The sequence below is a fragment of the Odontesthes bonariensis genome, chromosome 17, assembly GCF_027942865.1.
Source record: "Odontesthes bonariensis isolate fOdoBon6 chromosome 17, fOdoBon6.hap1, whole genome shotgun sequence".
Taxonomy (NCBI): Eukaryota; Metazoa; Chordata; class Actinopteri; order Atheriniformes; family Atherinopsidae; genus Odontesthes; species Odontesthes bonariensis.
In genome coordinates, this window is record NC_134522.1 from 25,372,380 (window position 1) to 25,384,533 (window position 12,154).

Consider the following 12,154-nt stretch of genomic DNA (forward strand, 5'->3'; position numbering starts at 1 on the left):
ACCTCAAACAGGATGCTGGATTAGCTGTGAATCTAATATGCAGAAATGATCTCTGATGGTACAGTAATCTCGGAACCTTCCCAATTAAATGGAGAGATTTGATGGATGTTGAGTTTATCCGTGATTAAGGTAGTGGTTCATACTCTAAAAAAAAAAAAAGAAGCAAATCAGCAACAGTTCAGATATATGAGAGTGTTTTAATACTGTTAGACATAACACATACAGAATCACAACTTGATGCTTGAGTGTCCAGAATATTCACAGTGGTTTGTTATTTGTACAAATGTCTTCTGCAGATGATAAAGATGTGATATAGATAGTACAGTGAATAAATAAATAAATTAAACATTCAAAACAGAAGAATAGAAATATCAAAACATTAAAGTGTATAAGTTTATTTTACATCTAATCAAACGACAGCAAAGGGGCCTCAAGAGCCGTTCAACAAGGGTTTGCAGTGTGGGTCACGAACTAGAAAACCAGCCGACAACAAGTTCAACGCTGCTGCTACAAAAAACCCAAAAACTTTGACAACTTGTTTCACTACAACATTTTCTCTTCTCTCTCCCACGGAACCGGATCCTGTTCATCTTCGACGTGCGTATTCCTGCGCCCTGTCCAAAAGTGCTCCACGTCGGGGAACGTCTTCTCCTTCTCCTGAGATACCGCGTTGGCGACGGCGTTCGCCTCGATCTCCGCTCCGTTCCCCTCCGTTTTTGGACACTTTACGCAGGGCGCGCGCTTCCTGCTTCTGCAGGTCGAGACGAACCAGATGGCGATCAGTCCTTGGCGCACGTCGTCGTACATGGTCATCAAGATGACCGGTGACAAAGAGCTGCATGCGTAAAGGAGGACTTGCGCGAACATCCCCAGCCCCACGGGAGGTTTGCTGTAGCCGAGTCTGATCCAGGTGAATGTCCCCCACTCCGGGAGCAGCATGATCCCGAGTGCGCCGCTTAAACACAGTAAAACTAGGATAACCTTGGTCTGGTGCTGCGGGCTGGGTGCATGGTTCACCGCGGTGTACAGCGTCTTGGTGTAGTAGGCAAGCGTAAAGATAACTGGCACAACAAAGGTAACAGTTGGATAAATCTTGTAGAACAAAGTCATAAAGTCAGATGCGCACAGTGGCATTTCGGAGACGCAAATACTGCTGCTGCCATGCGGAACCAAAGTGGCGAAAAGCATCTGAGGGATTGGAAACATCATGGAAACGATCCAAACGAACGCAAGGGCTCCGTGGATCCAAGTCGGACTGTAGAGGGGCCCCGCGGACGCGCGTGGAACCAAAGTGTGCTTGGCTCTGGTGGTCACTGCGAGGATTAAAGTTTTTGCGACCACACAAGAGTGCTGGAACCAGTCCGTGGTGCGACACACAAAACTCCCCAAGGTCCAGGTCTGCTTGTAGTAGGTGACGGCGCGCACAGGGGCGCACAGTAACAGGATCACCAAGTCAGTGGAAGCCAGGGAGGCGAGAAGCGCCTTCACCTCCGACCCCTTCCCGTTTCTGAAGTCGCGGATGAAAATCAGCAAAACGAGCAAATTTCCAACCGCTCCGGACACACAGATCCCGATCAGGATGACAGTCACGGCTGTCCGGGTGTCTTCCCACTGGAGAAGCTGGGCTCCTCCAACGAAATCAAAAAAGGACACATTAGCTGGTCGATCAATATCCATCTCTTTTACTGTGACTTTTAAAATTAAGGTCCCTTAATACTAAATTAAACTCAGTCAGCGAATAAAAGTCACTTTTCTCCCTCAAATGAAAAAAAAATCCTTGAGTAAAAAGCGAGCGGAGGAGCTGTCCTGCGCGCCGTGGTGCTGAAACGCTACTGACGGGGTCACGATTGCATCGGCAAGTGTGAGCAGGCTGCCAGTTAGAGGCTATTTCAAGTGCTGCCATTTAGCATCGTCAACCACTCACGTCACTTCGTCAGTGTGGCTCCAACCTGCAGCCTTGCCCAAAAGTGAGCCCCACATGGTGCGATTTACACTCACAGCCTCAGGGGGGATAACGGGTGGTGCAGCAAGTTTTGCTCTGTGTCAAAGTAACAAGTAGTCTGATGATGATTCTCTTTACAACAACAAAAAAAAATAGAAATGTAACGTGAAACTCGGGCGACAATTATTTCACCTGGTGCCAATAAGACAGACTGTAGGCCTACCTGAAAACTGTTTTTTTTTTTTTTTTTTTTTTTTTTAATAAAGCGTCCACACTTTTGTTGCTTTGGGGCCAATTCTACAGTTTGGGCCCTTTATGTTTGAATCTGTGGAGAAAGCAAGAATGTGTAACTTTTCAAATACAACATTGGATTTATAAGATATTAAATTTGCTCAGATTATTCCAGTCAGGCAGGGTTGCTCTTATTATGTGTGTTATGACCATTGTTGCATAAGATAGCAACTATTTTTAGGGCATTTAGGGCAGTACTTACATGTGGGTTCGCAGCCATGTGCAAAATGATGTACATCTTCTTTCATTTCTAAGGTTTTGCATATTAGGACATGAAAATAAATCAGCTGGTCCTTACCAGGTCTTCAGAATGAATACAATTTCAGATGAACAACAACACAACATATTATACTGTGTCATTATTTATTTAACAAAAAAACTTTCAAATGTAATCTAAATTCAGAGGCAGCCTGTGAAAAACCAAATGCACCTCACGATTCAACAGCTTGTAGAACCACCTTTAGCTACAATAACTTGAAGCAATCTTCTTCACTATGTGAGGATTTTTGGTTCAGTCTGTTATTTTGCTTCATCTCATTGAGGTTTGCAGCATTGGTTTCTGCACAGCAATCTTAAGGTCCCACCTCAGCATCTCAGTCAGACTGAGGTCTGGACTTTGACTGGACCACTGCAACACCTTGATTCTTTTCTTTTTCAGACATTCAGTTGTAGATTTGCTGCTGTGTTTGGGATCATAGTCCTGCTGTATGACCAAAATTTAACCAAGATTTAGCTGTCACACAGGTGGCCTCACATTTGACTCGAGAATACTTTGGTATCCAGAGGAGTTCATGGTGGACTCAATGAATGCCAGGTGCCCAGGTCCTGTGGCTGCAGAACGAGCCCAGATCATCAGCCCTCCACCACCCTGTTAGACAGCTGGTGTGAGGTGTTTGTGCTGATATGCTGTGTTTGGTTTTTCTCCAAACGTGCTGCTGTGCATTATGACCAAACGTCTCCACTTTGGTCTGCTCTGTCCAAAGGACATTGTTCCAGAAGTCTTGTGGTTTGTTCAGATGTGATTTTACAAAGCTGTGCTGCCATGTTCTTTTCAAAGAGAAGAGTCTTTCTCCTGCAACCCTTCCAAACAAGCCATACTTGTTCAGTCTTCTTCTAATTGTACTGTCACAAACTTTAACATTTAAAGGGGAATTTAGTTTTTTTTTTAAACTGGACCTTATTTTTGGCATGAAATACGTTCATCTACTCACCGATAACCATTTGGTGAAAGTCAGTGTCCTTCGGAAGATATTTAGATCACTCGAGGTCCGCATATATCCACATAACGGGAGAGAACATGGCATAGACAAAACAGCCTCTAAATAAGGCATTATCTGTCTTTATTTCACCAATACTTTAAGACCAATGAATGAATGAACGTGTACTATTGCACTGTTAGTTCAGAGCTGCCGTGTTGTTGTTATTGGGGGCTATCGGGGGCTTTCTACACACGCGTCTATGCTTCTACGCGTCTACACGTCTACGCGCCATGCCACTAGCTCTAGTTGTTTTCGCAGTTTCTCTGAGCGTTGAACAGTCTGACCTCTGGGTGAACTTGCTAGGACTTCTGCTCCTGGGAAAACTGAATGTTTTCCACCTGTGGAAAATCTTTCCTCCTTGGCATTGTGTTAACACACACCTGAATGCTCCAGACCAGCAAACTGCCAAAACGTCTGCTTTTATAGAGGTGCTGACACTTGCCGTTAATCAAGTGCACTTCATTATCAACATCTGGTTGTTTGCTTACGTTCTTATTTCTTTTGGAAGCAGTACGGGTCGACTTCATTTTCCCAAGATTGCTTCTTTTTTTTGTCATATAAATAATGACACAGTGTAACATTTCATGTATGTTGGTATATGTGAGGGACTAGGAGAAGGGTTCCCCGTGAGGAACATTATACTTATTGAGAATTTTTGTTTAACACTTACTTTGTCATATGTTTTATGTTCAATAGTCTCAGATGCTAATCTTTGCTGGTCTTTAAAACTCATTTATCATTTTGGAAAGCCCTCATCCAGTCCAAAAATCCACTCACTATTTACTTCTAACTTTCATTATTTAACTTTTAACAGCTAGAGATATGACAGGCTTTAAGCAAAAAAAAATGTTAGCTGCAGGATCAGTGATTTGTGGAAAAATAATGAGCTTGTGCTTAATAATTAATAAATAAGCAATGATTATACCTGCCATATTTGTGTTTCTCCGAAAAACAATCATGATACCCCATCTCAGAAGATTTGTTGATCCAGACACCAGCTCTTCAGATTAACTCACTGCATACAATTAGTATATAAATGTCCTTATTTATATTTAAGATAATGTACCAAATTAACTGGTCATATTGTAGCCGATACCAAAGTCACTTCACAAGGTCACTATCAGTCTAATCATGATCCAGTCTGTAAGTCCATCCCTATCACAAAGGAATAAACCCCACACTCTAACTTTGTTTTTATTGTCTTATAGCAGATTCATAAAGAATTGATCCATGCTTTAGTCTCCATTCATTGGGAAATGAGATAACATACGACATATTATTACATACATTTAATACATTCTCTGTGAAGTATGCCTCATTAGAAACAGAAGAGATTCAAATCTTCAAAATGTATTTCCTTTGGGAGAAAAAGAAATAAATGCAGACAAAATTCAGGTTAATTATCAGGCTAATACGTTGTACAATACATAAGAGCACGAAGCTGAATGCACCACAGAGTGAGGTGTGTTTACTTGACTTGAAGAGCATCCGGATGGTGAAGGGGAGGGTGGTAGTGGGGTGCTTGGAGGGGGTGGGGGGTGGGGTGGGGGGGGGGGGTGGGGGGTGGGGGGGGTTGAACGTGGAGAGGTGAGGGTGCCCACTCAAACGCTGTCACCTCCTCTAAGAGGGCTGGTTGCTAGGAGACTGGCACTACCATCACAGCATGTGGTGAGGAAGATGTGAGGTGTCATGAAGTAGAGCGAGATATGGGTGGATAGAGAGGCTTTCAAGGGACTCTGGAGCTTCAGATCTGGTGAATGATCACTTCCAACAGTGTGATTGCAGAGGAAAAAGGCTCTGGTGTTATTTAGAGGGATGATATAATAACACAAGCAGGGGTGCAGTCCTCACCATGTGCAGTAATCAGGGATGTTAGATATGATATGAACTGTGTAAGGCCAAGAATACAAACAGGTTTCAGCTATTACTAATTAGACTCCTGGAAAAGTCAGTGAAACATGAATGTTAACACTCAAATCTATTTCTTTAACTTTAAAAAATTTTTTCTAAGATATCCCCCAGGAGCAACATATTTTCACTTTATGAAAATTAAAAAAAAAAAGCATCTTTAATGTAGAGCTTCTGCCCAAAGTACTTCATATTAAAAGATGGAATATACAATTACATGGAAATCCTAGTATGATAAAAGTGACAGCACCAAGTAAAGTAAGATTATCTGGCATGATAGATAGATAGATAGATAGATAGATAGATAGATAGCAATATCCAAATACCCCAACAAATTTGTCCCCTGACCAGACAATTTGATGCAAAAATACAAAAGAATTTCCATCACATGACCTGCAGGTAACTCTTGCAGCTGTTCTGATCAAGTGTATGCACCTTTAAAAATCAAGGTCACGGAAGACATAATTGGTAGAGACCAAACACTTTTCCATAAGATACAGTAAACCGCAAACCTATTGTCAAGCATAGCAGAAATCGTCATGGTTTTTAGTTCCTTTGTAGCTGCAGTTGAAACGGTCCTTCCAAATACAAGACCATGGGTTGTTTACTACTGCAGTCCAAAATGACCTGTAGTTCTGTGAGTCAGAGAATATGTCATAGTCATTACAGAAACTGCACATAGAGTTAAAGATAGTGTTTATGAAGTGTTTTAGCCCTAGCTGGGATTATTTTCTATTCTAATCTGAACAAGTGGTTTTGATTTCTAATTTGAAGCAAGTGATGTTATTTCCTAAATCCAACCAAGAAGTGACAAGAGTGTTAAAGTAATGAGTTGTCAGCGAAAAAAACTGTTTATATTTTGATTTTGCACATGCATCATGAAAATATGAATGACTGAAAGTGCTGGGATTAACTGTGCCATGTCCAGAGCTGAAATAAGGGATTTGAAAAACAGGAAATAAAATCATCATTCATCTTGCTGTTGAGGGAATTCTAGTTGAAAATTTTGATTGGCTAATTTAAGAGACTGATGGACCACTAAAAAAAAATTCTACATGAGATATGTGAAAGGTTATCTTTTGTTGTAACTTATCAGGGATTTTACAGGTCGAACCCAGTGATGAGCAGAGACAAAGGGTAAAGGAAACAGATTTATTCCAAAGGGTTAACAAAAGGCGCTGAAGTCCAAAAGGTGACTCAGGTTGAGAACTCAGGATCTACAGAAGGATACGCAGGTAAGTCTGGGAACACAAAAAGTCCTTCAAGGTGAGTATCCAGTAAGAGGAGAAAACAAAGTTCTAACCGGTAGCTGCAGGTCAGTGTTCCAGCACAGCTGAATACTCCGTAACAGGTGCGACGTCTGTTGAACAATCAGAGATTATGCATGGCAACAAAACAGCAGTAGACTGGAGCACTAAGTACTCAGTACACAGAAGTCACCACAGGTGAGTAGAGTGAGCAAACAACCAGCCGTCAAAGCCACCGCCAGGAAGTCCCTGACACAGCCCCGGGAACACAGAAAGAACTCAAAAAATAAAAGCATGACAACAAAAACACACATCCTCACATGTTTTCCTTGAAAATAGAATTGGCTTAAATCTACGTTTTCTAACATACAACATACGGTTCCTTTATCTATTAATGTCTCTTCCAGGATCAAGTTAATCTGGCTTTCATCAGGTCCAGAGAATGTATCAAGCAGATCTATTGACCCCTGACTTCTAAGCTAAAGAGAATCCCACTAGTTTGAGTTTTATGTGTTTATTTGATTAATGCTAACTTGCTAAGCTAACGTACTGGACATGGTAACCGTCCACATGTTAGGATTATTACTGTGGCCATGTCAGCATGCTGTTAACTGACTTTATTTGATTCTTAGACTTGTATTAAAGTCCCGCTCCAACAACTATTAACGCCCTAAGAACTCATCTGTGGTACGACAAAAAAAACCAACTCTTCTCATCCTGTAAATTGGGATCCATGAATATTAATATGCTTATTAGACTCTGCCCACTCATCAGCCTAACATCATATGGCAGGAGGTCATGTCTAATCTAACTGAGCGACACTCTGCTACACCATGACCAGTTCTAATATTGGCGTAATTAAACTCAACATGTTTGAACAAGTGAACAATTTTCAGATGAAGGAGAGGAAGATGACGCTAAATTATACAAAGTCATATTCACGTGGAAATATCAAAATGAGAATGCATTAATGTATTGTATAACTTTTGTCTGCTTTCAACAAAAATTAAAAACAGTAATAAAAACAGCAATGGACCATTAGGGCCTTCGGCTTGGCAATGTTAGCCGTTAACATCATGCTAATGGTAGCTAAACCTTGTTCTCAGCTCTGAGACTTTGGTTGCTTATATTGTAAAGTGCACATATTTCATTTTGAACTGGCAAATAACTGACTAATACTGATCAAACTAATAATGATGAGGGCTGTTAATTTGTACGAACTGAGTGTGATACTCAATGGCTTTTCACATGAGAAGTGGCACCCACTTTTGCTAGAGTGTACTTTGGTGAGTAACTACTGAGTTGTGGCACCACTGACAGTATACTGAGACACTAAACTCTTGAATTAAAAAATTCAGGAGCAAAAGAGCTAAGGAACAAAATCAGAACAGAGAGAAAATACATTAGAAGAACAAACTTACAGATTGGACGTGCCTAATGGCACTAACACTGCCGTCCGTATAAACAGTTGGAAAAGAGCGTCCCACCATATAGCTAGCTTAGTGGCATAACCCAGCCTCTTTTCGGTCAAATTTTCCAAACAGCTGTCTGAAAATTGACGACTGCAAACCTCTATCCTCTATAGTAATTTTGACAAGACACTGTAAAAAAAGTGAATCAGCTTCAGTCATAGTTCTTTGGCTAAGACCCAAAGCCTCACAGAATCTGATCTCATGCTATCACAGTCAAAAATAGTACATGCTAGGTTTACAAAACAGTCCAAGTGACTTCTCCTCATTGCTTGGACTGTCTTTACCACCTCATTTGTGCCAACTTCTCCTAGTTTGTGCTCACTTCTCATTAATCTATATCTCACAGTGCTTGAAATTAGCTACAAAGCCCCACCCCACAAGTAGTTAGTATTGGTTTCTCATCCATGGCATTGAAGGCTGTATTTGTCCAAAATGATTTTTGAAATTCTAAAATTAATATTAAAAGACTAAAATAAAAAACATCTTAGGCCTATGGTTATTCAAACAATGTTAAAAAAACAGATTGTTATTAGAGGGGGACTTTAATGTATCCTTGCTATAAATGAGTTACATAACTGGATTAAATGGAGAGAAAACTATTATAATGTGAACATTTTATTCAAAAAAAGCATTTGTGAAGGACATTATTGGGTTTTCGATGGTTGCAGTCTTATCTTTGAAGCACAACACTTCAGCGGCGTCTTGCATAGACGAGGGATTCCTTTTTAAATTGTGTGCGTGCCTACATGTAGCATCTTTGAATGCAATATTGAAGCTTTTTCTGGGGAACCAACCCAAACCAAATGAGCTGAAAGAAGCTAATGGCAATGACTTTTTCCCTCACATCGCTGCTCCCACCACTCAAGCCTCAACTGGCTCGGTATTGTGTGAGAGTCGGATCCTTCACAATCCCCCAGGGCTTTTACAGAGCCGGAGAGGGACAGAATAACAGTAAAAGGAAATGAATGAGAGGAGAGGAAGCACATGAACAAAAACCTAGAGCTGAGTAAAGGTCTAAATGAACTCCAGTAATGTTCCCTTCGGAGATATTCCTGAGGAGAAACAAAGACGAAGTACTTTTTCATCCACAGGGATGTCTGTTCTAAAGCAGGTCGTTACATGGCAGATGTCTGTCCCAGATCCCTTGATGTAGAAAAGCTTTTACATTGTAAAAGACAACAAGTGCATTTCATTCAGAGACATGAAGGGTCTCCTTGGTAACGGTTATTGATGCTATTGCTCAGAAGTAGAGAAGTGATTAGCAAATTGCTGCTAATATTGCCCCTCAGTTATACATGAAAATTGACTCCTTTCAAGCCCCACCATCATCACCGTCAAACAGAGCTGACGGCTGCTGACACCAAGGTGCTCTTTAGACGTCTAAACGGAAAGTTACCACGGCAACCTATGGACAACATGGGTTGCAAAAAAACCTATATACATTGGATAACAGATTCATTTCAGCTCATTAACTGATCCAATTTCTCTGCATAAGCCTTGCGAAGAGCTGCAGGAAACATCATTATCTTCATCACTGTTTTGTTAATTTGAAGTCAGGCATCATGCAAAGAGATAAATGACTCCCTTTAGGAAAAGGGCAGACTCCCGCCTGCAAAATAGCAAATAATTAATGTCAGGCTTTTTTATAGTGTGAGTGTGGGAGGAGGGGACCGGATGGAGACGTGGGCTTTAATCATAAATGCATAAAAAGACATATTGAATGAGGGCTTGCAAACAAGGCATTGGCAGGTTCAATGTACATTAAGACACTGCCAGTTTGATACCTGCTTTTGAAAAAGCTGTTGTTTATCTAGCTTATTTTTAAAGTTAGCTCAATGCTGCTACCTGCTGTGCTCCTGCTGTCGGCTGTCACGGCCAATCAAGGCTTAACAGTGACAGCTAAACTTAACTTCAATACATCTGGGGTTAATTGTATTACAGCTGTGTGCTAAATTTTTCCACTTCTTTATACTTCTACAGTACTGTGCATCAGTCTTATGTATCTCTCATTTGTACACTGGCAGAAAAACAGCAAATAAGTGCAGCAATTTATTGAAACATGAGCAAAGATAAATGGAAATACAGAATATAAAAACAGATTTAGTTGAAGTCTAAAGAGGTTAAAAGTCAATATTTGGTATGAGCACCTTTATTCAACACAGCCTAAACCCTCTTAGACAAGCTTTTTGTAACTTCTTTAAGTAATAGTTCTCCAGGCTTCTTGAAGGACATCCCAAAGCTCTTCTTTGGATTTCGGCTGCCTTTTGTTCCGTTCTCTGCCAAGATGATCCCACACTGCTTCAGTAATGTTGAGGTCCGGGCTCTGGGGAGGATTCATCCCTCCATCAGACCTGTTGCAACTGACTTTCAGTTCACTTCTTGTTTCATTTCTCTCTATTTCATTTCCTTAAGAATCTCTTTGTGACAGCTATCCTATCATGGAGACCATTTCTGATGAGGCTTCAGTGAACAGTAGATGGATCATCCGAGGGGCTCAGATGCATCCCTCAGGTCCTGTCTTTGCTGGATTTTTCCTATTTCTTAAGGACAACACTTCCAGAAACTGTTCACCCTCTGTAAATCACTTTTTCTGTCTTCTACTTGTTCAGTTTCTGATTTTTTTTTTAGGGATACACTGCACCCCATGCAGAGATACGACACATTTCAGCAAATAGGTCTTTGGGAATCACCTTGTTGGTGCAAAAATACTATTTTATGTTTGTTAAACTGTGTTATCTTTGGCATATTTTGTAAATGCAACTAAAGAAATGGGAACTAATTGTGTGTCCCTGTGTGTAGACACAGCTATCCTTTGATTTTGGTGCCTTTTTTATGCTTCGATGATTCAAAAGTCAGAGTGAAGTGGCTCAAGAAACGAACAAAAAAAATCCCTCTGAAAATGGTCAGTTACAAGGTCTAGACTGAAAATGAATGAAATACCAGCCAATGTCCAAAGCAAAACTTCAAAAGACCATCAGAAAACCTGGAGCGCTTTGAATTATCAGAAGAATTCACAGATTCTCAAACGGACGCTTGTACGAGCCTGAACTTTGACTAATCTTGACCTCAGCTCCATTTGTTCAAATGAGCTGGAACACCATTTTTGCCAACCCTGTCTGTTGGCTGAATACTGTGGGGTATAGAAGGCCTCGTTTCAGTGAACCGCACAGACTGTGTTTGACTGTGACAAGTATGCGACCAGAGGAGTCCCTGATAGAAGAGCGCCACCATGTGTTACAAGAGAGGGACGGTAATGCAACACATCATTTTTGACCCAATTATTATTTTTTTTTGTTTGAGATCTTGGAACAGTTATACACAAAGATAGGTATGTTTTATGTTGGTTGATACCACCGAACGCCCGTTAATTACCATAATTTACTAGAACCGTAGTGCTTTAAGTTGAAATGCTCAACCTTCCAGAGTTTTTTGTTTTAGATTTTTATCGTTCTATTTTTTATTTTTTATTTTTATTTTTTTTAAGGAGAACGATCTTGTGAAATCCAGGTTCAACTCCCGGCTGGGGCCTTTCTGTGAGGAGTTTGCATGTTCTCCCCCGTGTATGTGTGGGTTCTCTCCGGTACTCTGGCTTCCTCCTACTGTCCAAAAACATGCATGTTAGGTTAATTTGTGTCTCTAAAATTGTCCTTAGGAGTGAGTGTGAGCTTGTGTGTGGTTGTTTGTCTGGTTTGTCTCTGTGTGGCCCTGTGATTGACTGGCGACCTGTTCAGGGTGTACCCCGCCTCTCGCCCCCCCGCGACCCGACCGACGGACTAAGCAGTATAGAAAATGGATGGATGGATGGATCTTGCGAAATGATCAGGGTCTGGAATCATAGATAGATGCAAGCAGATGATGGTTTGTATAAATGAACAGGAAAAGCCTTTCAGCTTTCAAGCCACTAGATGGAGACTTCGCTGCATTCATTTTCAAAGCAGTTTATAAATGGAGCGAATCTAAATGAACTGTTTCCCTTGAAAAATTTGCTCTCTTTAGCGATAAGAGAGATAGTTTTTTTACTTTCTCAATTTCTTT

At 40.9% G+C, this 12,154-nt stretch overlaps 1 protein-coding gene across 1 annotated transcript; it reads right to left on the bottom strand.

The window, feature by feature from the left end:
* Window positions 1–219: 219 nt before the first annotated feature.
* Window positions 220–1,852, bottom strand: LOC142366297 (G-protein coupled receptor 151). Its single transcript, XM_075448133.1, has one exon. It carries the CDS (start codon window positions 1,675–1,677, stop codon window positions 544–546), a length of 1,134 nt encoding a protein of 377 aa, XP_075304248.1. The 5' UTR covers window positions 1,678–1,852; the 3' UTR covers window positions 220–543.
* Window positions 1,853–12,154: the final 10,302 nt, after the last annotated feature.

Coding starts and splice junctions, on each gene's coding strand:
- LOC142366297 (XM_075448133.1), bottom strand. CDS start 1,677: ATGGATATTGATCGACCAGCTAATGTGTCCTTTTTTGATTTCGTTGGA.